Here is a 26,414-nt window from a genome sequence, read left to right as displayed (position 1 = left end):
TTCTGTAAATGTTTTTCTAAGTTTATTCACTTTAACTATAATGGAATTTTTTAAAGAGAAGTTTTGCATTTTTACATAGTTAATATATCATTTTAAATGATTTTTCATTAATTTTAAGGTTAAAATTTTTCTCCTATCCAGAAATCCACTTAGATTTTTTTAAAAAGTAGTTTTCTTTTTCCTATTTCACTGATTATATTTATTCTTCTAGCTTAAACTTCAGAATCAATTTTTCAAATTTCAAAAAAAATCCTACCAGAATTTTTAATTGGAATTGTATTAACTCCTTGTTTTATAAGACGTTTATTTCTACTTTTTAAACAATCACCATTTTTTATTGTGATTGAGATTACTTCCTCCTATTCCCCATCCTTTTTCCCCCTATTCACTCATCAATAGATGAAATTCTAGCTGGTTATGGCGAGGTTTGGAAAAATACTGATGGATACTGATGGAAGTGAGGACTCAACCTGAACTAGCTATGGCTGGTACCAAATCACTGAGAAATGGGTTAGGACAGTCTTTACTCTGGTTGGTAGAACTGGTTTATCTCAAATGAGGTAAATGGTAAAGCAGGTATAAGCCTCCTACTGTCTTTCCACCTGTCATTACTATTCTGCACTTTGACCTAATGAACTTACTCTTGAAGTCACATTTTGGTTTAATATTGCATTTCCAAGGTTCTTACAACTTTTTAGCTTAGGTTTTTCATGAGTTGTTTAGAATAAAGGATTGAGGAAAATAAATCAGACAGTGAGAGCAAGTTTTCACCTAAGCCTAGAAATTCTGTAACAATTATTTGTCTTCCTCTGTTTGGTAGTATAGTAAATTATTAAATAAGTAGATAATTCACTACCTGAAAAGTGGGTTACTATATGCTTTTAAAAACTTGTGTTTACAAATAAGTACAGAGGTTATTTACTATTCTTACGTTTCAGGGATATTGTTTCACTGCTAATAATAAAAAATACTACCATCTCTCTGTTTCTAGGTTGGAATGTTACATCAGCAATTAGGAGAACAAGAAAAAATTAAGCAAGAGATGGCCATAGAGTACAAGCAGGAGTTAAAGAAACTACATGAAGAAGTAAGATTTTAATTTTATTATATGTTGTATAATTCTCTCTTTAACCTTTATGAATTTTGTTGATGGACCCATTTCTACTTTGTAAAGTAGGAAGAATATATTATATGGGAAGGGATCAGGGGTGGAAATCTATTTCTCTGTTCTTAAATCCAGGCAAAGAATCTTGCCTAATTATGTTTATACCTAGCACAGGGATTATAAATGTGTTTCTTGGTTGAGGACCTGAAAGAAATAGAGCTGTTTTTTTTGTATAATGCAGGAATTATTGATATCAAAACTTATATTAAATATTTTAATTTAGAGGTAAATCAGTTGCTAGATTTTAAATATCGGAGAATTGAAAGATGTTAGAAACATTTTGACATAATTAAGAGAAATATAAAAAATTATGTCTATCAACTTAATTTTATTCTTCAGATGGGGGAAAAAGTTGCATTTATTTTTATTTTATTCCAAAGTATTCCTTTCTGCTTACTGAATATCAAAGTTCCATACATAGGAGAATGATTCAAGAACCACAGACCTAGAGAGAAAAGAGGCACTTTATCTGTTGCTTTCATTTTAGGGGTGGGCTGTGGGGCCATGAAATATAAGGCTATTGTAATAAAAATTGAAGTTTTATTTAAAACTTTGTTCAAACTTTTTTTTCTAAACTCTGTTTTTCTCCTTTTTTTTTCTTTGATTCAATATATTTGTTTTCTAATGTTTATTTTTATATGTTGTTTTGAATTGCATTTTAATTTGCGAATTAACTTAGCCTTGTTCTCTTTTCAGTAGTACTATTTAGCAATGCTTTTGCTTTCATAATGTCAATTTGTTCTGCCATCACTGTTTACAAATTCTTGAATTTTAAGTCTAGAAATATCTGTGTCTACAGTTAGGCAGATTGAAGAAAAGCTATGAAAAGCTACAGAAAAAGCATATAAGGGACTTCAGAGGAAACACCAAAAATCACAGGGAAGATCGGTCTGAAATTGAGAGGTTAACTGGAAAAATAGAGGTATGTTCATAGTAATAATTTGTTCCTAGTGATTGTCAGCCTTCATGCAAGAAAATGCTCTTTGTAATAGCGCTATTTCCTAAAACCAATTTTCTGCCATCTCCAGGACTACCTCTGAGTTATTTCAAAGGTGGGAGACCAATCTGCTGTACATAGTGTCATCAACTGGTTCCAGGGGTTGATGGGGTTACTAGCTATCAGTAGTTCTCAACAGGATGGTATCACCCTTAGAGGGTTTTTAGAAATAAATGGAGATGTTTTGATTTTTTAAATGATTGGTAGTGAAACTGGTTTAGGTGCCAGGGGCCAGGCATGCTAAACCTGCCTGAGATTGTTCTACATAGGAAGGATTAATGTGTCCCAAATACCAATATTGAGAAATAGTGACCAGCAGTTACTAGTCGTTCTCTGTGGGCAGTGTCCTTCTCTTATTTATTACTTTATAGAATAGGGGTTTAGTAAATGTTGAAATTTCATGGCTTTTTTTTGTACAAAGAAGTCTGCATATCAGTTTGTTTCCTCAGTTTTCACTTACATACAGTAAGTCATTTGCCTCGCTCTTTGCTGACTTAGTTTTTACTAAGAGTGAGTAACTCCATGAATGTTATATGTATTGATTGTCTTGTGGTCTTAAGGGGAGGTGTTGGTTCCATACTACCAAGAGTAGGAGGAGCAGCAGCATAAGGCTGTCACTCTTTTCCCTTTGAGTGCACCACTTTCCTCCTGTGTCTGTGCCACTGGTTCTCCAGTGTAACTGGTTCTCCTAGGGTCCTATCTAGACTCTGAGGCATATGGCACCCAACAGTATGGCATGGGACTTAAGAACCTGCATTTATCCAGCTCCCCTAGCTGAATTCAACAAGCATTGTTTGACATCTTTGTATGATTACTTATAATTTTTTTACTCAGAATGACAAATTTCCCACAAATGCCAATATATTATTACAACTTAGATTCTGATTTCTGTATTTAGTATTCTTTTACATCTCAATATTTTTATATATTTGAAGAATTTAGAATCTGAGCACTACACAGCTACCGTTTCCCTTCCAGCCCTCTTCAGTGATACCTGGGTGTTTATCCCCAAACCCTTCATCTTCTTGCTTTTCTTTTCATTCTACTTCAAAACCCCATCTTTGATTTCATTCATCAGCCTACATCACCAACCAGTGTACATACAAGCATAGTAGTTGTATTCTGAGCCATGCATTACTTCTTCCTCAAATTTTAGCTTCCAATTCATTGTTTCTCTCTCTTCAATGTAATTCTTACCATAATTCTTCAGGATTTCAGTATCCTACTCTTTGCTACAGAATTATTTCCAACCTCCTATCTCACATCTCCACTTTGATGTTTAAAGCTGTCTCAAACTTAAAATGTCCAAATAAAGGTCCTGATTTTCTCTTCCCTATCTTCTAGGCACTGTTCCTGCTTGATCTAATGGTAGCTCTGCTCCTCAGTTTTCTAAAACCTAAAACCCTGATTCTCTTTTTTTCTACACAATAGGCAAAATGATTCTGTTGTGGATGAGTGAATGAGCGAATGACTATCAGCAAGTTGGTTAACTAAATTATCTGAATTACCTGAAGCTAACAGGAGACTTCTATAGTTGAGGATCTGGGAGGAGAGTGATAGAAACACTAAGTTTCCGTCTCCTTTGATTTGCTTTGTTTTCATAAATATTGGACTCATTTTTCTTGATCATGTGCTTAAAGTAACTACTATTTGACTTTGGGTTATAAATATCTATTAAAATTTAATGCAGATTTCTCTTGCTGTTAAAGTTTTTGCAATTCTGTTGAGAGTAAAACTTTAAATATCAAAGAATATTGTATTACCTGAATCTGCTTGGTTTCTGAGTATTAGAAACTGAAAAGTAAGAATTGGGCTACTGAGGGGCTTTACTGAATATTTATTTGAGGCTGTTCGCTTACTGGGTTAGAATATCAAGAATTTGGATGATGAGAGATATCTATAATCCTATACTGAAATTTCAGTTACATTAGCATCAGTTTTCTTTAAAAAGAAAATTGCTGAAATATTTAACAACCTTTAGGTGGCAGCAAGTCTATGAGAATCATCATGGGCTCAGTATTTAGCATCTGTGTTTCATATGCTTCACCATTAGGGTGTTAAATTTAGGTGTCTAGAGGCAGTGTGTAAGGAATCCAGTGTACCTCTCCAGCTCCGTCAGCTAAGTGAGTAATGGGGCTCCTGCTGTGGAGAAAGGTGCCTGTGCACCCAGGGACATGGGGAAAAATTAAAGTAAAAGTGAATCTCAAAATAGTGACAGCAAGGGGAAGCACTTAGAAGTTAAGTACCTTAATTGCCTCTTCAGGAATTTCGTCAGAAATCATTGGACTGGGAGAAGCAACGCTTGATTTATCAGCAACAGGTATCATCTCTGGAGGCACAAAGGAAGGCCCTGGCTGAACAATCAGAGATAATTCAGGTAGGTTAAGACATTTTAAAATAATAAGAGGCAGAGAGGTCTTGATTAAATTTGAACTACCTTAATGTAGTACACGTTTGCTCTTTCATATCACTCATGTCCTCACACCCACTTGCTTATTCTCCTACCTGGCTCCCTGGCACCCTGAGTCCCTGGCTCCCTCATTCATGCTCTCTTTATTGCTCTCTCACTCTCTTCACTGTCTTGCCTTCTTATGCGCATTCCAGCTTAAGTCATGTTCATTCTCTTCATTTTGGATTCTGCCTCTCTGCCTTCCTTTCTCTCTCTGTCGGCTTTTCCATTTCTTTCTGGCTCCGTTATTGAGTCTCTGGCTTCCTTGTTCTGACTATTTCTGACTCTTGCCTTGATCTACTTCTGTCTGTGTCTTGCTCCATTTCTGTGATAGCTGAGTACCTTGATTGAGGTGCCTCATTTGGCCTGGGAGCAGCTAGTCTGCTTTGTTTGCACACAGATATGGAGTGATTCACACTACATTGGTGTGCACACTAACTAAAAGCATGCAGGTTAAGGTGACGTTGGGGAGGTTCAGCAAGCTGGGTTCCAGCTTTTTCTCTCTCACCCAGTTTCTGTTCTACACAGGATTCTGTATAAATTTTCCTCTTGGGAAGAAAGTTTACATTGTATATTAAAAGTTTGGAGACAGTTGAGTGCCTCACAGTTATTGTTGTGGATCTAGACCTACACAGTGTCCCTTCACACTATTGTAGGAATCTGATTTTTAAAAAAATTGGTTCTTTATGCAGGAATCTTGATTTGTAGTTTATACAGACACTGTTTGTCTTTTTGCCTTCTCCCCGTAGTGGGCATTGTGGAGCATGTACTTAATGTGACCGTAATACAGAATTTGGGTTCTATACTACATACAATTACAGATTTAAATCTGCAGCAGATAGGCTTGCCAGAGACATTACAGCTTATGTTTTAAAAATAAAATTGTGTACCTTTAAAAAATATTTAGATTAAGAGAAATTATAAAACAGTGCCAAGTTGGGGGACAGGTCACTGTGCGTTCTCACCCGTGTGCTCACAATTACAAGACCACTCAGGCTTAGGCTGCTCTAGTGGGGTTTATTTGCAAAGGCTGTCTCACCATACATAGTGTCCACAGTGTCCAGCAGTCCAAAACAAAGGCCATTTAAGCAAGATGGCACTATCCTGTCAATGAGGGAGTTGGTAGCACACTGGTAAGCAGTGTGCCAGGATCTAATTCATCGTAGCTGCTGGAGGTGATCACTGGTGAAGTTGCTGAGGTGACACCACAGCAGCCCACAGCCATAGTGTAAAGACTGGGCTGAACACACTGGATTCTGGTGCAGACAGTGCCAGACTCAACAGCATCAGGAGGTGGTGCTCAATGATCCAGAAGTAGTGGACAGCTCTCAAAGGTGGCCAGACACAACGCGCTGGTCAGTTGTGCCAGTCAGCACCTATCACCAGACGGCGGCATCAGAGACACCAGCATTACAGCTCTTTGTGGGATATTGGCGTAATTCAATAGCAAACAGCTCTTTGAGACAGTGGACTTAGGCCTAGGGTGCTCTTTATAGGCCATATAACTGGCAAGGCCAGAGGCAGGTGCAGCAGTGAGGTCTCTGCAAAGGTCTGTGGAGGTCTGAAAGTCTATGAAGGTCTGAAAGATTTGTGAAGGGTCTGCAGACATCCTCTGAATCCTCTTCTGAAGCTGTCTAATGAAACCTTTTCACAGACTGTCTGCTAAATGTCTCATGCTTGCTCTTATCCTGCTTATATCCTCTTCAGGGTCCCCATCTTATAAGCCTGATGGACTGTTTTTCAGTCTTGGTGCCAGTTAAGCACCAGTCACCTGGCTCCATTTTCAGTTCATGCAATGAACTCAAAGGCTTGAGTGAACCCAGAGAGCTGGAATCTGATTGATTAGTCCATTGGACTTTGTATTCAATTGATCCATTTAATGGGTTCCAGGGGATGCAGAACAGGCTACTGTTGGTAGTCCACCCTGTTGGACTGCCTCTCTCCCTTCAGCTTCTGGGAGTCATATGACTGGAGCTGCCCCACCGGAGGCCAGTGCTTCTGTGGCTCTGAACCAGCAGCTATAGGGCTTGGGGATTGCCTCCACTGCCAGAGCCCCAGGGTTAGCTTACTGTGGGGTGAGAAACCAATACTACTTACTGTTGGAGTGACCTTGGGGCTGCCTGCAGGTGGTGAATGTTGGGGCCAGGGCAGGGGCTGTCTGCAGGTAGTGGGCTGAGGCAACATGTGTCAGCACCAACAAAGATGCCATGCCCTGCCTTGCAGGCAGCATGGCCCAGGTGGAGACCCTGTAACAATTTTACTTACACACTTGATTTATGTCCATATTCAGTGTGTAGATGCTGGATTAGAATTTATGAACACTAGAGTTGGCAGCTAAAGACCAGTATGGCTAGAGTAGCCTAAAAATATCTGAGTCTATAGGAGCTATAGCCTATAGGTCTATGGGATAGCTACTAAAGTAGTTTTTTTGTATGCACTTCGGTAGATATATCATTGAATGAAACTAATTTGAGATGCACTATGTTTGACTAAATTTTCTAGCTCAGGAAACATCCAGAAATTGATGACAGAACCAATCCTTCCTTTTTCCAAGCACCGCTTTCCTTAACAAAATTTCACTATTCCTCTGTCGCCTGGTACCCACCCTCAGTGTAAAATCCCTTTTTCTAATAGAGTTATTTTCTTTTTGTTGAATTTTAAGTGTTTTTTAATTTTTGTGTAATAGTCTTTATCAGGTATGTCTTGTGCAGATATTTTTTCCCAGTCTGTCTTGTCTTCTCATTCTCTTGACATTGACAGAGCAGAAGTTTTTAATTTAATTTTCAGTCTATCATTTATTTCTTTCAAGGAGCATGCCTTTAGTGTTGTATATAAAAAGTCTTCTCCATACCCAAAGTCATCTAGGTTTTCTGTTGTACTCTGGAGTTTTATACTTTTACATTCTGTATTTAGGTCTATGATCCATTTATTTATTTATTTATTTATTTATTTTAAATAATAAATTTTATTTTTATATTCCCCCATACAACTGCACATGCCCCATTCTGACCCCAATCCCTCCCCTCCCGGCCCCCACCCCCCAAAAAGTGTCTCTGGTTCATAGTTTTTTGTTGATTTTGATTTTCACTTTCTTATAGTTATTCATTTTCCTGATCCCTTATTTAAGTTTTCTAGATTCCTGCTATGAGTGAGACCATCCGGTATTTTTCTTTTTCTTTCTGGCTTATTTCGCTGAGCATGATCCCTTCCAGCGCCATCCATGTTGCTGCAAATTGCATGTGCTTATCTTTTTTGAAGGCTGAGTAATATTCCATGGTATATATGTACCACATCTTCTTGATCCAGTCATCTATTTTTGGGCATTTGGGCTGTTTCCAAAGCTTAGCTATTGTAAATAGTGCTGCTATAAACATAGGGGTGCAGGTGTTCTTTGGAATTGATGTTTCTGTGTCCTTTGGGTAAATACCTAGGAGTGGAATTGCTGGACTATGATCCATTTAGAGTTAATTTTTATGAAGGTTCTAAGTTCTGTGTAGATTCATTTTTTTTGCATGTAGATGACCACTTGTTCCAGTACCATTTGTTCCAGAAACTGTCTTTGCTCCATTGTGTTGCCTTTACTCCTTTATAAAAGATCAGTTTTCTGTATTCATAGGGCTCTACTTCCAGCTTCTTTATTGTGTCCCATTGATCCATGTGTCTATTCTTTTTTGCCATTGTCTTAAGTACTGTAACTTCATACAAATCATGATGTCAGGTAGTCATTCAGCTTTGTTCTTTGCATTCAATATTGTGTTGACTATTCTGGTCTTTTGCTTCTTCATATAAGCTTTAGAATCAATTTGTCAATATCTATAAAGTTACTAGCTGGGATTTTGGTTGGTATTGTGTCGAATCTGTAGATTACATTGGGAAGAACTGATCTTGACGATATTGAGTTTTCTAACAATGAACAAGGAACATCTCTTTCTTTATTTAGTGCTTTGTAGTTTACCTCAAAAATCTTGTACATATTTTGTTAGATTTATACTTAAATATTCCAGTTTTTCAATTAATGTAAATGATATTGTTTTTAATTTCTAATTCCAGATGTTCATTGTTGGTATATAAGAGATTCACTTGTCTATATTAACCTTGTATCCTGCAACCTTGATGAAACTGCTTATTAATTCCACAACTCTTTTTTGGTGGTTTTTGTAGATTTTCTACATAGATGATTATATTAGCTGTGAACAAAGACAGTTTTATGTCTTCCTTCACAATCTGATTGATTACCTTTTATTTCCTTTTCTTTCTTTTTTTTTTTTTTTTTTTGTGGGACCCTCGCCGGCGGCCGGGGAACGAACCGGCGCTGCAGAGGCTGAGGGCAGCCTCGCAGCCCAGTGCTCAACTGCTGCACCACCAGGGGAGGCCCCATTATTTCCTTTTCTTGCCGTATTGGACAAGCAAGGACATCAGTGTGATGTTGAAAAGGAACCAACAAGAGGATACATCCTTGTCTTGTTCCTGATCTTAGTGGGAAAACTTCAAGTTTACGATGCTAGTTATAGGGATTTTGTAGAATTTTTTTTATTGAGTTGAGAATGTTCCCCTTTATTACTAGGTTTTATCATCAATGGATTATTATATATATTTTCATAAGATAATGTTTTATGTTTTTATGGAAGTACAACTCAGTTTCCTTATTCGTTCCTTATTCTTTTATTTCAATTCTACCAATTTGTGTTTCAAGGCTCAGCTTGCCAATCGGAAACAGAAATTAGAGTCTGTGGAGCTATCTAGCCAGTCAGAAATTCAACACCTGAGCAGTAAGCTACAGCGGGCCAATGACACTATCTGTGCCAATGAATTGGAAATAGAGCGCCTCACCATGAGGGTCAATGACTTGGTTGGAACTAATATGACTGTTATGCATGATCAGCAACAAAAAGAAGAAAAATTGAGGGAATCAGAAAAACTGTTAGAGGTGTGCTTTAAAATTACTACAGATGGGGGAATCTGTATATGAGTGTTTTAAGAGAGACTGATTAACCTAGAATTAGGTTCTGAACTCTATGGTTTCTACCCTAATCTGTAGCCAGTGGATCAAATATTAGTAACTTTATTAATATTGTGCCTATTACATAACTTGCTTCCTTTTCTCATGAAATAGATAAATGGAAATAAATATGACATTTTTCTGAATATTTTGTAGGTTCTGCAGGAAGAAAAGAGAGAACTAAAGGCAGCTCTTCAGTCTCAGGAAAATTTCACCCGTGAGGCAAGAGTGCAAAAGGAGAAGCTACAAGCTAAAGCTAAATTAAAAACAACTGATACTCAACATACAGTAGAGATAATGAGGTATATCTAATCTTAAATATTATTAATCCTAACCATTTGGTAGTTTGACATAAATATCATTTTTAATATTGCATAATTGTAATTTTGTGTTTGATCATATTATAAATTTTCTTATTCAGTTTTAATTACTGTGTTAAATTTTTTATTTAATTTTAATTTTATTGATGTGATATTGATTTACAATACTGTATGTGATTTAGAGGTACAGGATCAAATTACATATGGTTAGTTTTTTTTGCTTCCAATTGTGTCTCTAACCAAGAGACTGATATTTAGAAAGTTAAAATTCCCTAGTTTAGTCTGTACCCTTGGTGAAACTTCAAATGTGAATGGAATTGTATTTCACATCTCCTGGAAGGCCTATCTTCCTTGATAGAATAGAATAGCTCATGATTAGTAGCTGCTTATCATCAGTGACAGCCATTTATTGAGATAGCCCTTTTAGAAAAAATTGCTAAAACTAATTTTATTTCTACATAAAATTATTGCTAAGGTTTGTTATAAAAGGTAACAGAGGAGCTACATTCCTTTTTTTTTTTTTTTTTTTTTTTTTGGTTTAACTCTAACGCACATTTTTATTCTTGCCAGAACTCTCCTGTAACTTTTAGTTTCTTTTAACTCTAGTTATCAAGTGTCGACACGGTAATTTTTGTCATTTTACACTTCTCCTTTGGAAAACAGGCCAAGTTCCAGTTGAGGAAGGAGTAAACTGCTGCTGACTTTTCTGAGAAGCATCATCTCGTCTTTTTTACTTTCCCAGTGTTCTTTTTTGTAGAGCAAGAGAGAAACTGAAGACTTCCAACGATTTCATTAAAAACAGTTGGGAAATATAAACTGGTATGTGTATTGTTTCTGTTTTCAAAGATGAAAAACCTTTAACTGTCTTCTTATGTCCCTCCATAGGTCACTGGAGGAGTCTCAGACAGAAAGGAAATACATCTCTCAAGGGCAGGGGAGTTTAGAAAATGTGTTGTCCCAGCTGGACTTTACCCACACTAGTGAAGAACTTCTGCAGGCAGAGGTGACTCGTCTGGAAGGCAGGTAGGCAATTATACAAACAATTAATGTTCAAGTTAGTACAGGGAATTTTTGATCATATTGGAAAACTTAATAGTCTTAGTGAAAAAATAAATATTTTCTCTAGCTTCCACAAATGTCTAAGTTCTTACTTCATTGAGAAAACAGAAACAGTTAAAAGACTATTTCTTAATCTTTCTATCACCATATTGACCAGTCTGACTTCATTTATGCATATCTGTTACTTTGGTGAATTGACAGATTATATGTCTGTTCAGACTCCTGGGACTCTCCTCATGTACTGTTTTTGCTGGTTTTTCTTCTCTTTCTAGGTCATTTCCACTGGTTTAAAATATGATTTAATATTTCCCATCTTGAGGGGGAAATCACTCCTTTAATCCAACATCCCCATTAAGTTTCTTCCATAATTCTTGCTCTCTTTCAAAATCAGATTCTTCCAAAGAGTTGTCTATACTGACCATACTTCTCCCATTTCACCTGTGCAATGCCTTCAATACCACCTCCCTCACGGGACTGGACGCATGGTATTCTGTCCTTCTGTTCTGAAATGTTGATATTTCTTTGGGTTTTAATAGATTCCTGTCTTATGAGATAAACAACCACTCACATATACCGTTATCATACTTAAGGATCATTTTTGTCTTTCATAGCTATAACCTTCTTAACTGGAAAGAATATGATATTTTGTTTTAAATACGAATCATGATTACTCTTTTTTTTTTTTAAGATTTATTTATTTATACAAACACTGGGTACAGTTAGAAGCACGGGAGGGTGAGAGAATTCACCAGAGCCAGAGCGGGGAGCAGAACAGGCAGACTGATGAAGTACACTGCTGAGGGGAGCAGCGGGCGTGGCAGGAGAGGTCTGTGTGCCATGTGGGACCTTCGCTGGCGGCCGGGGATAGAACTGGTGCTGCAGAGGCTGCGGGCAGCTTCGCAGCCCAGTGCTCAACCGCTGCGCCACCGGGGAGGCCCAGAATCATGATTACTCTTACACTAACATTTTCTGTATGTAAAAGATAAAAATATAAAAACTGTTATCTTTTAGGCAAACAACAAAAATATTGCCATTTTTATCCCTTTTAGTTTATCTTTAAATAATAACATTTTTTTCATGTTTATTTCTGTTCTTGTAAACCACTAAGTATATTCTTTACATATTAACTATATGTGCACACACACATTTTTGTTTTTTTACCTTGGAATACTTAGGGTATTCTTGGTTATTATTATTGAGATATACATGCATACTTTAGGGTGAATAAAATAAAGCTTATGCTTTTTGACAGAACTAAAACTTACATTTTTATCATGGATTTTCCACTGATTTGCTTTTGGTAACCTTTTACATGTATGTAATGTACTCCCATCAGGATTCTGAAGATTTGCCTCTTGTTTCTGACTAAACAGTATGACTTGTACACCTTTGCCACTTTAGGCCCTAGTCTTCCTATTTGCTGTTAGGACAAGATCACCTCTAATTTGTCTTTTCTCTCTCCCTCATGTTTTGACACATATAATCACATACTAAGGAATAAATAAATGAGATTCTGGGATTTTCATAAATAAGTGATGCTGGATTAAATATAAATACCAGTGTTCAGTAATAAAGCAATGACTTTAAAGATTATTATTTTTTTGTATCAAAAGGCAAATAGAGAAGGAGCCCTTTAAGAAAGTGTATTCATGTTATTCAATTTAAACAAAGTATGTCCTAAAACAGCATTGTTGTAGTGTCAAGATGGTATTTTTGAATCATAGCTTATCTGAAAGTTGGTTATGTTGGGGAAACAATCTAGGTGTAGTTATTAAGTATTTCTTGAACAGTTTAGAACCAAGTGATGCAGGACTAAGGGCATGATAAGCAAGGTTGGAGGGAAATATGTAAAAAATATTATTTTAATCACAGAATTTATAGTTTGAGTGGCAAAATATACACGATAAAGAACCCTAGAACAATTTAAAGTAGAAAGTTCTAGAAAATTTCTACACTCAAGCTATAAACATTGAAATTAACTTGTTTTTAAGGTAGTTAGGGGGAGAGAGGTGGGGTGACTCTACCAGGTAAATGCTCATTCTGATTCTTGAAAGGATGTTGACCATCCTTTCCCAGGAAAGGAGAGGAAGGTGCTTTGTGGTCAAGGTGATGGTATATCAAGAGATAAGAGTCAGGCAAAGCAAATGGCATATTACAGACAGTAAAGCCTATCGATTTAGAAGCAAGAAGATTTTATTAGTAGAAATAAGCAGTGTGAGATAAGAGGGGTATGTTGCCCCTGAGGATCTTATAGCTGAAGAGGGATTAATTCTTAAGTAAGGGTGACAAGTTGGAAACCCTTTAAAGAAGATTATTCTGGCAGCTATATATAGGATGGAATTGTAATTAAGTGTGACGAAGACTGAACTTGTGATGGTAGCTTCTGTACAACTGGATAGAACAAATTAGCTAAATCACTGTTAATTTTTATAATATTGTAACCTGTTACATTTTAAGCAGAGGTAAAGATATAGGTAAACACAGAAATCAATAGTATCTCCAGAAGTTTGAATTGAATTTATCTGCCTCTGCTGATAAGGAAATTGAAAATGAATTTTAATGTGTACATTACGAAGGTAAGTTAGATAATTCAATTTGTGGGTTTTCAGGGGCTTTATTTTGTCTTAAATATGTGATCTTATTTATGTTCTATAGCTTGGAATCTGTGGGTACCACATGTAAACAGCTGAGCCAAGAACTAATGGAAAAATATGAAGAATTAAAGAAGATGGAAGTGCATAACAATGAGTATAGGGCAGAGATTAAGAAGGTAAAAATCCTCATGCCTGGGATTGCAAAGTTACGTGTATTTATGGACCGGGCAATGGATTGGGAAGTTATAGGAGTTCTTTTTAGAGCACTTGGAATGTGCTACGGCCAAGTGTCATCTTTCTTTGGCACTCTCTGGCCCCAAATATATATTTGCAACATACCTGAAGCCTACCCCTTTTGAACTCTTAAACTTTATTTTAATCATGTTTTGATGTCTAAGATACACTTTCTTGCTTTCAAAAAGATATATGGGCTAGTGTTAATATTTTCTTACTGACTAGAGATGAATATGGGTATATAATTTCTCCTGTTGTAGTGCCCACATTGACTATTAAGGTTTGCAGAACTTTTGTCTCTGCTCTATGGACCCTACCTGTCCTATTTGTTGACTCATATTTTTTATTATGTCTTTGCGATTTCTTCTAGAAGGCTTTTTTTCCTCTTGCCTATTATCTTCTGTAGACCAAGAAGGCATATAAGCAAACTTTTTAGATTTTGCAACTAAAAAAAGTGATGGTCCCAGGTGCTGCCATCTAAATACTGTATGCCTGGATGTTGGCACTGGTTTTCCACACTGGAGAATAACCATCTTTTCCTGTTTTTAGATCAAGTAAGACTGTAGGTCTGTATACCTAACTTTTAATACAATTGTGCAACTTGGTAAATTGCCAGTTTCCTGCACATTGAATTTAGAAAAAAATTCATGTCTTGAGGTAAAAAGGCAAAACTGCTATTATTTTAACTATTAATGTATTTTCTATCTACCTGCTTTAATTTTTGTACCTCTTAATTTGTTGGGTTTTCCTTTCTATTTCTTTGTAGTTAAAAGAGCAGATTTTACAGACTGACCAGAGCTATAGTTCTGCACTAGAAGGAATGAAGTTGGAGATCTCCCAGCTAACTCGGGAGTTACATCAACGAGATATCACTATTGCTTCTGCCAAAAGTTCCTCCTCTGACATGGAAAAGCGACTCAAAGCAGAGATACAAAAGGCAGAAGAAAAAGCAGTAGAGCATAAGGTAAAGCTTGACCAAAAACTCTATTTATTAGAAGTTTGTTTTTGAGGATTGAATTTATTAAAGATATAATTTCTGTGTTATTTAATTCAGTACGTTTTTAGACATCTGCTTTGGGTTCAGGGTATGCGGGGTAACAATCATTCCAGCGAGGATTGGTGGGGAGGTGAGAATACAATAGAGACTGTTTCCATGGTGTATGGTGAAAGTGTGACATGTTCACTGTGACAAACTAGAGTCCAAGTGGGGTGAGTGCCAAGGGACGAGACTGGGAAGCAGGGACAAGCTCCTGAAGGGCCCCCAGCCTTGTTAAGGAGCTTTAGTGTTATCTTTTTTTTTTTTTTTTTTAATAGCGGCATGCTTTATTTATTTGTTTGCTGGTTTGTTTGTTTTGTTTATACATGCACTGGGTACAGTCAGAAGTGCGGGAGGGTGAGAGAATTCACCAGAGCCAGAGCGGGGAGCAGAGCAGGCAGAAGGACCGAAGTACACTGCTGAGGGGAGCAGCGGGCGGCAGGAGAGGTCTGCACGCCATGTGGGACCCTCCTCCAGTGGCCGGGGAGCAGCCGGGGATCGAACCGGCGCCGCAGAGGCCGCGCGCAGTTTCGCAACCCAGCGCTCAACCGCTGCGCCACCGGGGAGGCCCTTTAGCGTTATCTTGAGGTCAGTAGAGAATGTCTTAGGCCAGAGTAGCCATCACATGGGAGTAAGCGAGGAGGCAGCCTGCTGCTTCAGCAGTGCAGTGGTGGTCAGCAGGGGCAGGGGAGGTGTGGGCAGGGGATAGAGAAGGAAGTGAATGAATTTTGGAGATAGTTGACTAGTAAAACTAACTGAACTTTGTATTTGATTAGACAGGGAGAGTGAATTAGAGTGAAAAAAAGCTGTTAATCAGGATGTAAGCTTGAGCAACTAAATGGAACCTGATGTTCTTTAGTGAAATAGAGAAAAGATAGGAAGCAGCTTGGGGAAGGTAATGAATTTCTATGCAAGTAAACAAAATGGGGAATATGGTAGAGGGGATACTGGTTTGATACATTTGAATTGAGATAAAAACTGGACTTTCATATGGAAATATCTAATAGTCCATTCTACAGGAGACCTAGAGTTCAAGTTTAAAATCAAGGTAAGATATTTAGCTACTGAAGTCTTTGTGTCTTTGCATGAATTTGACATTTGAAATACCCTGAGAGACTTAGACCTTATCATGAGAAAGCATGGAGTATGAAGAGCAGGGACTTGAACTCAAACTTAGGATACTCCTCATTTAGGGTAAAAAGGTATTGGAATGGGGTTATAAAATTAAATAGCAATAAGGAAGGAAATCAAATAGTTTTTACTGAGGAATCAAGAACCTTAGGAGGGCATTAATCTTTTCAAGTAGGAATGGTCAAGCAGAAAAACAAAAGAGAATGAGAACTGAAAACAAGTTATTACTTTGTGAATGGAGTACAAGCCACTTGATGGAAGTAGAAGCCACCTTAGAGGAGAGAGAGGTTAGGAATTCACCAGAAACTGACTCACCTTAGAACAATATTTTAATGACGTGTATTAATTCATCTTGAAATACCTTAAAAAATCTTTTATGAAAGTATATTTGTATGTGTGTGTGTGTATACGAATTACATGTGGAAAATTTGGAAGGTGAGTTTGATTTACTTATTATATTTATTTTTTTATGATTTTCCCTTCTTAGGAGATTTTGGATCAACTGGAGTCACTCAAATTAGAAAATCGTCATCTTTCTGAAATGGTGATGAAATTAGAATTGGGTTTACATGAGGTATATAAATATTTGTCTACTACCCAAACCCTTAAACAGTTACCTTATAGAGACAGTTATTGTAAAGATAAAGATCAAACTGTGGAATAATTTTTCTGCAGAAACTCTCACATTAGAAGAAGTCAAGACAGTGATGGAAGTGAGCAAAATATGATTCTACTCCAGCAATTGAAAGATAATTTTTGTATTATTTACATGATAAAAATACATGTACAGTCTGTTTCTCAATAGGGAGAATGTATATAAAGGGCTTAGTACAGAGCCTGGTATTTAGTAAGTACAAAATACATTTTTAGATGCTGTTATAATTATTGATTTCAATATATTTTCACTATAAAGTATATCTTTTAAGTAATATAATTTTAATTATATTTCTACAAGTCAGAAATACAAGATTCTTGAATCTTGTATGTTTAGGGCATTTTAGTAGACAATGTCATGGAGACAGGATGACTAAGATAGGATTCTTGCCTTAAGAGACTGAGAATAATATAGCAGGGAGGTAAGAAATGTATACTGTGAAACCAGAAAGAGCTTCTTTAGTTCACAGTAAATTATAAATACTGTGTGTTCTCTTTTAATTATTTTGTTATGAAATTCTCATAATTTGCAAAATGACCCATCTGTGCTTCCATCTTTTCTTGGTATATGTCAAATGCCCCAGGTTGTAGAAATTCTTTTTTTCTGTCCCTCCAAAGAGTGTGTGCCTCTAAAGATGCATAGTTATACAGTGCCCCTGTTGCCCCTAAGCAGCTTAATTTTATAGTCATGGATTTTTGAGACTGGGGTAAGAGAAAATAGAAAACAGTAGATGAATACTTCTTTCAACTACAAGAAAATATGGGAACTATTTTTTTTTTTTAAAGATTTTTATTTTATTTATTTATACAAGCACTGGGTACAGTCAGAAGCGTGGGAGGGTGAGAGAATTTACCAGAGCGGGGAACAGAACAGGCAGACTGACGAAATACACTACTGAGGGGAGCAGCGGGTGCGGCAGGAGAGGTCTGTGCACCATGTGGGACCCTTGCGGGTGGCCAGGGATAGAACAGGTGCTGCAGAGGTTGCAGGAGCTTCACAACCCAGTGCTCAACCGCTGCGCCACCAGGGGAGGCCCGGGGAACTATTTTTATAATCTTTTGGAAGGGTGAGAGTCTCTGTAAGCATCATAAAACCATAAAGAATTTTATAATATAAAAACTTTCTGGATGGCAAATAAGGCCCATTAAAAAAGAAAGCCTAATAGGCTGGTGGAAAACATTCTATAAACAGACAAAATGTTAATATAAAATATTAATACATGAACTTTCCTATAAAGATAATAAAAAGATAAACCAGTAGAAAAATGGGCAAAGGACATAAATAGGTAATTTGTAGAAGTAATAAAAAAAATCCAGGGAGCAAGGAAAGCTGTTAAACCTCCCTAATAATCAAAACAAAATAAACAAATAGTCTTTGCCAGTTGTATTTACAGTGATTTTTAAAAACTAATAGAACCAGTGCTGGTAAGGATGTAAGGAAGCAGGCACTGTTATGCTCTGTTAATGAGAAAATAAATTGATAGAGCCTTTCAAAGGACAGTTTAGCAATATCCATCAAACCTACAAATATATATAACCTATAAACTCTGGGTCATGTGCATTTCTGACTTTGATGGTTTTTGCTGAATAGTTCCCCATAAAGGTCATAACAGTTTTCATTCCCAAAGAACCCATCCTATAGGAGCAAATGTATAAAAATGGTCATTTCACTGTTGTTTGCAATATTCAAAATTTTGAAATGAACTCAATGTCAGTTTATAGATTTGTTAATTTGTGACTTTCAGTATGAAGTGTTATGCTGTCATTTAAAGTGGCAGATAAAAGTACGCATTTAATCATGCACCCTCTTCTAATCCCTCCAAAAATGAAAGGACTTTTTTTTAAGTACAAGGAAGATTTTAAAAATCTTTAAAAGGCTCAGTATATGGCAATCCCTGACTAAGAGAATCTTAACTTCTGTTGGGAACTCTGCTGTATTCTGACCAGAGATTTTGTTCAACTTAATTTCTTCTGACACTTCCATCTAACAGTGATAGAACTATCCTTTCTTTACATACCTAGGTGTCTGTTATGCAGGTTTTGTATTAACCTTCATACTCACTTATCTGTAATTGTTGTTAATAGAATAGTAACTTTGAGAAAAACTTAAAAAGATGCCTGGCAAAGGCAATCATTATCTTTTTAAAAAAGTGTATTTAATGATATCAGACATCAAACTCTGACTAGTGAAAATCCTGTCAGCAGTGTAAACTTCCTTTGGTTTTGAAGTTATAGTGTGACCATGTTATGTTGATCATTATTATGAATAATTATTAGAAAGTGCCTTTTTTCCATTTTACCACCTAGCAAGGTGGAATTACTCTTTCATATTAAAGCTTGGCTTCAATATCTTTTTCAAATAAGATTAATTATCTCAATAACAAAAGCAAAAACTCTGATAAAATAATTTACCCCATTACTGACAGATGTTTTCAAGTTAACTTATATGACCTGCAAATGGGTTTTTTTTGTTTGAGATTTTATCTGGCACTGACAACTTGTTAAAATGTTTTGTAACTGATCGTCACTACTGATAGGTAGTTGTATTTTAAAGTTTATATTTTATTAAGTAAATCTGTTGTTGAGACCACTGTTGGCTAACTTTACAGGGAATTCTTTACAGAAAAGACCAAGCTAAATAATGTATTAAACTCCAAAGAAGATTACCATAATTTTTCAGAATGCTAATTCAAATATTTTGTCACTAGAAAAATATGGTTCAGACTACTGTTTTTTCATGTACTGTATTACTGGGAAACACCTTGAATTGAAGAACAATTAAATTTATGATCACAGAATATTAATTCTCACCCTGTACTTGCATGCTGCTTTAGCATGTCCAGATTCATTTCACACACAAGAATGGGTGCCAATGTTACGTGAAAGTATTTAAAACCAGAGAGTATTTATTTAAAATTTGGCCCTGCCAGTCAGAACTCCTTTTCAGAATATTCTGTTCACATTTCTCTTTTTTTATTTTTTTTCAAGATTTATTTATTTATTTATTTATACAAGCACTGGGTACAGTCAGAAGCGCAGGAGGGTGAGAGAATTCACCAGAGCCAGAGGGGAGAGCAGAGCAGGCAGACTGACGAAGTACACTGCTGAGGGGAGCAGCGGGCGACAGGAGAGGTCTGCACACCATGTGGGACCCTTGCCCTGTGACTGGGGATCGAACTGGCGCTGCAGAGGCTGCGGGCAGCTTCGTAGTCCAGCGTTCAACCGCTGCGCCACCAGGGGAGGCCCTCACATTTCTTTTTTTGAAGTAGGACTGTTGATTTTCTTCTACAGATGTTCTGGGTGCTACTGGGTGCTAGTCAATCTTCTCTTTCCTGAGAAAGAACCCATGGCTGCTACCTTTCCCCCGTTTCTGATTCTCACTCATAACTTTCCTCCATCCTAGTTCCATCCTTCCACCAGCTCTTTGAATATTTATGCCTTGGCACAATGGGGATTCTCACTGTGCTTTGAACTTTTCATCCCCATTTGCTGTAAGAAATAGAACACTTTTGCTTAGTCTCAAGGTCCAAAAACAGGACTTCCCTGGTGGTGCAGGGGTTGAGGAAGCAGCACTGTTGGGCTATCACCAGCCACTGTGGCATGAGTTCAGTCCCAGGCCACCTGGCCCACATGGCACAGCAGACTTCTCCTGTCTCGCCCACTGCTCCCCTTAGCAGTATATTTCAGTGACTCTACCTGTTCTGTTCCCCACTCTGTTCCTGGTGAGTCCTCTTACCCCTTCCTACCCTCCCCCCACAGATACCTCTGGCCTACACTCCAGTTCTTGTATGCATAAATAAATAAATAAATAAATAATAAAAAAGCCCCAAAACAAATCCTGGAAAAGCAAAGTAAAGCCATAGATGAACTAATTACAACTGAAAAAAGTAAATAAATCTAATTTTCTACCGGTAGTATCACAGATCACAAGTATACTTATGCAAATGAAGTGACTCTAGTATTCTTTTTATTAGGCAAAAGATATTTCACTAGCAGACCTTCAGGAGAATTATATTGAGACATTAAGTAAATTAGTGTCTGAAAATCAACAACTACAGAAAGATTTGATGGATACTAAATCTAAGCTGGAGATTTCTGTTTCTGCTCACATGTGCAAAAAAACCCATGACAGAGCCTTTAAACCGACACACAGCAGAGCAACAGAGTTCAAGAATACAGATTTCAAGTAAAATTTCTTTGCAGTATATCTAAAGTGTGTATCATTGTAATAGAATTTTTTTGAAAATAATTTCCAATTAAATTTTTATCAGAGGACTCTCTAAATCCGAAGTATAGTGTGCACAAGTAAAGCTCCTGTCAGGTCTGTGTTAGGCACTCTGGGTGTATGAACACTGTCCTTATTCCACTGAGCCTTTCTGTGCTGCCTTCCACTTCCCCAATTCCACATGCCCCGTAACAAGTAGAAGTTGTTTTTTTTGTTTTTTTTATAAAAAGCTTTCTTTGTATTTTTGGTCAATTAATTATAGGCTGTTGCCATTAGAAGTCAACATTGAATGAAAAAGCACCTGGCTCTACTCTGACTATGACTTACAGGTTTTCCTACCAAAAGCCTTTGCTGACCCACATCCCTACTCCTCATTCCCCACCCAGATGAGGTTTTAAGTACCCTTTGTAAAATGTGTATTATTGCAATAGAATTCTCCTTTCTTTGGGAGTGATTTCCAATTAAATCTTCATCAGAGGACTCTCTAATTCTGAAGTACAGTGTGCACAAAAAGCTGGGACACGAATTCCCAGCACTAACCCCATGAGGTTACACTGACAGCTTGTCTATTTTCCTTGCTGTGTGTGAGGGCAGGGGTCTGGCAGTAGGGATTGAATATTTGGGGTCTGAATGAATGAAATAACCCCTGGACTAAGTGGGCGGCTCATTGTATAAATTACAGTCTTAGTAGTTAGCCTGTTTATTTGTAAATAAAGTACAAAGTTTCTGTTAGGAAAGAGGAAAGTTGCTACAATTTTTTATTTATTTTGTTTTCTAATCTGCTATCCAGTCCAACCCATGGCCAGCACAGACATGATGGAATAAATACTGAGCACTACAAAAAAGATCTTCATTCTCCAAGAGGACAAGCATCGGATAGTATAGAACCCATGATCAGGGTCCTCACCCCCCTGAGTCCTCAAATCAGTACTGACAGCTCTACCATCTCTTTGCCTTCCAACTTTCAGTGTAAAACTCACTCTTTGCCTTCAATGCTAGATACAAATGAAGCCAACTTTTCTGACTCTGTCTCTGAGAGTGTAAATGACCAAGAAGAGTTTATATTTTCGGTATGGAAACTGAATGATCTTACTAGTTTATTAAGTTTGATTTAATTTTTTATTGTAAAGGTGAGGAGGGTGATGGTTTTGTTTTTCTTACCATCCTATACAGACTCTCTTGATTATTCTCATGTGTTTCTCTCTTATGGTTTTGCTTGTGATGATACAGCTATTAATTACTTTTCAATATATCTTAGTTCTGAAATAGAACATAAGTGACAGTTACAAATTCTCTGCCAGCCTTTTTCAGAGAAGGGCAGTTTTGTATTGGAATGGTTGGTTCAGGGAGTTTCTCTCAATGCTGGGACAGTTCTGATGCATAGATGGTGAAGGAAAATAGCAACTGTTGGAGAAAAGCGGGGTGGTTGAAGGTGGAGAAAGGAACTGCACCCAACACATCCAGGACAGGGTCTGGTGCCACACCCAGACGGTGGCCTTGGGGCAGAGGTTGCCCTTTGCCTCTGTGCTGCCTCCTTATTCCTGCAGCTTCCAGGCAGATGCCACCATCTTTGGTATTGGAGCACTTGCATGGCACGGGGTCATTATTTCCCACCATCCTTTATATGATCCTATACTTGCAAAAGTTCGGTATTTTTGACTTCTTACTGTGTCAACAAGTCCATGGAAAGATTTCCTTTAGTTTTCAAATTAAGTCTCCACTCACTTATATATAATTCTAGAATCCAAAGAAATAAAAAAAACTAACTTTCTTCCCTGAGTTTGGCAACAATTATTTGGCAATAAACCCGACCTGAACTGAACTGATGTGATAGTATGAATAGACTTTATTTATCCCACTTAGCATTTTACTCAGAAATAACCAGTATGTTTGATTATGGGATGGTAACTCAGATTCCGCTAGGGTGATACACTCAATCTTCATGAGTTATGGATTCTGTTTTGTGAATTCGCATACCCGCTAACTCAGGTGTGACCCCTGCCCAGGACTTGCAGCATATCTGCACTCATTCACCGCCCTGTGCAGAGCTGTGAGAAGTTTGAGTCAGTGGACTTGCACCTTCCTAGCTGAGGTCAACTGGGCTCTGCCCACTCATTTCAGCTCCCACACAGAGATGACCAGAGGATGAAGCTGCTGGTGGGGGCAGGGCAGTGCCATACAAGAAACCCAGACTCTCAGGCCATAGGACAGGATTGGAATCCCAACTTACCTGGGGAAGCCTCGGAGAAGTCACGAAACACTTCTGAACCTCTTTTCTCTTTGTGAAATAAATAAATGAATTGGTTCTAGGATGACAATCAAAAAGAGAGAGAGATTGATTCTCGTAAGAGCAATGCTTCTGTATTCACTAATTCACTGTTTTGAGGTGACTTAATAGAAAATACTGCAAGTGAGGATTGATGATATATATTGTATATCTTATGTTACCTTTCTAAAATCTGAATTCTAAAATAACACTTGCCCCAAGGGTTTCAACAAAGGAACCGTGGACTGACATTTTAGAAGAGGGAAAATAATGATTATAACTAGTATCTTATTTATTATTGGTAGATTTTCTGTGCCTTAAAATTAAAGTAACATATTTTAAAAGTGAATGAAATAACAGGCACTAGATATATATTCCTTTGGAGCGTAGAAGTATCTAAATTGAGATGCTTTTCAGACCAATAACAAATATCTCATATTTATATGACACTTTACATTTTACAACTTGAGCTGGAAAGGAAGAGATCTCTGTTATTTTTTTGCAAAACTTACATTTTTCTTCTGCTGTTATTATTAGGATAAAAACAGAGAAACCTCTCTTTAGATGTAAAAAGTGATTTTAAAAAACTTTTAGAGTACTGCATGTTAGAAAATACCGTGACTAATGTGTCCTAGAAATATATTCAGTTTACTTATGTCAAATTTTATTTTTTCTTCTAGTGTCCCTTGCCTGTGTCTCCTCTTGGTTCAATAGCTACAAGATTTTTGGAAGAGGAGGAACTGAGGTCTCATCATATTCTAGAGCGCCTGGATGCCCATATTGAAGAACTAAAGAGAGAGAGTGAAAAGACAGTGAAACAATTCACAACCCTAAAGTAGCCTCTTATAAAATCACAAACTTGGAAATAAACACCAAAGAGTTACTATCACGTGGAGTAGCAGCTCTTTAAACACATGAACTGTATAAAAATTATAAAGATGAGACATACTAAAGTAGTTATTAAGAAATCTGTTACTTCTCTCAGGGAATGTTACTACACAGGTTTGCTAGAAGGACTTTTTCTAGCAATAACTTGTAAGAATAAACCACTTTGCTAGACTTTCCACTCATATTAATACTTATACTGGGATACTTTCTCTTGCTGACTTAAATATGAATAATTATAGACTAAAGATTTTATGATATATGTTGAAAATAAAGTAACTACAGGTGCTTAAGGGAAGTATGTAGTAGAGGTGTGGCTTTCAGAGTGGAAGTGATCTGGGTTGGTGTGCTGGGTTTGCTCTTAGTGCACTGGTTATTTGCTGGGTTGGTAGCCATTTGCTTGCCATTTGGGCTGGTCATGTGCATAGTCTGACTGGCAGTGATTAGAGGGGCCTTGCTACAGAACCCTGACAAGCCCTCTCTTGCTCAAAACTCAAGAGAGAGGTGGGGAGGGAATCAGCTAGTTTTGGGGTGTGGTGACTGGGCAAGTCAATGGAAATGTTCAGCTGCATTTCTGAGGAGACAAATCTCAATGTGCACTAGTAGGCACTGGAAAATGTGGAGAGTTGATGAGCTCTACTGAGGGGGGCATGGAAGAAGAGAAGAGCAGAATTCAGGTCTTGGGGCCCTGAAGGAGGCCAGCATGTGAGGATCGTAGGAAATAGATCTACCAGAGAAGCTGGTAGAGGATCTGGTACTTAGTGACAGGAAGATGAAATGTAGCAGATTTGCCAGCTGGAAGATGAGGCGCCAGCAATTCTCCCCACTGGATCTTTCCCATCAGCATACAAACATCCTGTTATTTCTTCTCCCTGTAAAGCAAAAGCACACCTCAATTTCATATGCCTCTTAATGCGCCATATATTGGCTCACCCAAACATTTCTGGCAATAGTGTAGGCACTGGCTTTTTCCAATTCCTTACCCACCTCAGCCCCACTTCCCCCCCACTCCATGAAAATGCTCTCTCATTCTTGAGGTCCCCGGACATCATTTTACATAGTAGGTCTCTTCCTCCTCCCCTTTTGACTTCTGGGACTTGACACTCCTAGTTTCACTCCTAGTTGGAGGTCATTCCCCTGTCTCTACTTTCCTGGCTTTTCCTCTCCTAAAGGCCCCCTAGGGCTTTGAGGTGGGTTTTCTTACTCAGCATCCTCTTCCCTAGAATATTCCATTTGTTTGACAAGCTTTTAATACCATCTATAGTCCAGTGGTAGCTTTTGATACCATCTATAGGCCAGTGGTACCTATGTTGAGACCTTGCTCTCCTCTTGGAGCTGCTTTGATCTCTGACTGCTTGTGGGAGATCTTCACCTGAATGTGGTATTTTGTGTTCAACATCCCCAAGAGAGCACTCTTGATTCTCTCTCTCGCTAAAATTCCATGTCAGGACTGCATCCCATTTGGGTTTGCCAGTTGCTACAAGTTATCCTTTTCAAACTTCTTTGAAATTACAAGATTTATTACAGGTCCCAGAAGGAGAGTACAGTGAGATGGGTGAAAGGCAACCCTCGTCTCCAGCTCACAGATGAGTAGAAGATAGAGAATGGAAAAGCAGGCACCTATTATTACTTGCAAGGTGATTGGGGCAGAGGTCGCTGTTAGTGGGCTCAACTCTTAAAAAGCTGCAGCAAATGTGGCACTTTGGGGGCAGGAATGGTAGCTCAGGTTCTTTTCTAAATGTCCAGACTCTGGGTGTGAGTGGACACTGTAAAAGACCTAGGCAGCATCTCCAAATAGCTGCTCTCTCATCGTAGGACGGTATAGCTTTTGCATGCGTAGGTGAGGGATCTTAGTAAAGAAAATTTCTTGGAACACTTTCCCCCTTTTGTGCTTCTGGCTTTAATGGCCATTCACCACCTGCCTGAATTCTTCACTGGGCCTGGCACATTGGCCTCCGTTGCTACCAGGAGCCATGTTTCCCTGGGCGGTTTGCCTGACTGCAGTTGGGTCATCTTCATACTCTCCCACACTGCTCTCTGCCCTTCTTCATTCATGCCATAGTGTGTCCCAGTTGTCGCCTTCCATTGGTTCCATTGTGCATCTCAGCTGTCAATCAAGTTTTGGAGCACTTGAAGCTGTCCCCAAGAAAGAGCAGTTGGGAAGAGTGAAGGATTCAAATTTCAAAAATCTGCAGCAGGTAAAGGAAGGTCCTGAGGTTTTTGATGCCCTAGGAGTATCTTTATCTACTTCCTTCTCCATACTGCATATGCAGGCCACTGGAAGGTCCTGTCAAGACCTATCTTCAGATCCGACCATTGCTGACCTCCACAGCTGACATCCTGACCCAAAGAACCCAATCTCACCTAGTAGCATCTTACTCATGACACTGATAATTCATT

The 26,414-nt window shown here is 37.9% G+C and overlaps 1 protein-coding gene across 10 annotated transcripts in view; it reads left to right on the top strand.

The window, feature by feature from the left end:
* The window catches only part of CEP63 (centrosomal protein 63), a 45,223-nt gene extending 20,879 nt beyond the window's left edge, over nt 1–24,344 (top strand). For 6 of the 10 annotated variants that reach the window (XM_037525953.2, XM_037525945.2, XM_037525949.2 and 3 more), the window contains exons 4-15: nt 992–1,087; nt 1,965–2,087; nt 4,426–4,539; nt 9,305–9,538; nt 9,767–9,912; nt 10,816–10,953; nt 13,645–13,759; nt 14,584–14,781; nt 16,472–16,558; nt 20,613–20,824; nt 21,654–21,933; nt 23,810–24,344. In XM_037525953.2, coding sequence (XP_037381850.1) covers nt 992–1,087; nt 1,965–2,087; nt 4,426–4,539; nt 9,305–9,538; nt 9,767–9,912; nt 10,816–10,953; nt 13,645–13,759; nt 14,584–14,781; nt 16,472–16,558; nt 20,613–20,824; nt 21,654–21,933; nt 23,810–23,968 — 1,902 coding nt within the window. In that variant the 3' untranslated portion in view covers nt 23,969–24,344. Of the gene's footprint in view, nt 1–991; nt 1,088–1,964; nt 2,088–4,425; nt 4,540–9,304; nt 9,539–9,766; nt 9,913–10,815; nt 10,954–13,644; nt 13,760–14,583; nt 14,782–16,471; nt 16,559–20,612; nt 20,852–21,653; nt 21,934–23,809 lie in introns of those variants that run through there. The other 4 variants (XM_037525946.2, XM_037525947.2, XM_037525948.2 and 1 more) reach the window with 4 other exon arrangements.
* Nucleotides 24,345–26,414: the final 2,070 nt, after the last annotated feature.

This window comes from Talpa occidentalis, unplaced genomic scaffold (genome assembly GCF_014898055.3).
Source record: "Talpa occidentalis isolate TD23 unplaced genomic scaffold, MPIMG_talOcc4v2.1 talOcc4.4, whole genome shotgun sequence".
Taxonomy (NCBI): domain Eukaryota; kingdom Metazoa; phylum Chordata; class Mammalia; order Eulipotyphla; family Talpidae; genus Talpa; species Talpa occidentalis.
Note: the sequence above shows the minus strand (reverse complement) of the source record. Positions and strands in the feature narration are given on the sequence as shown.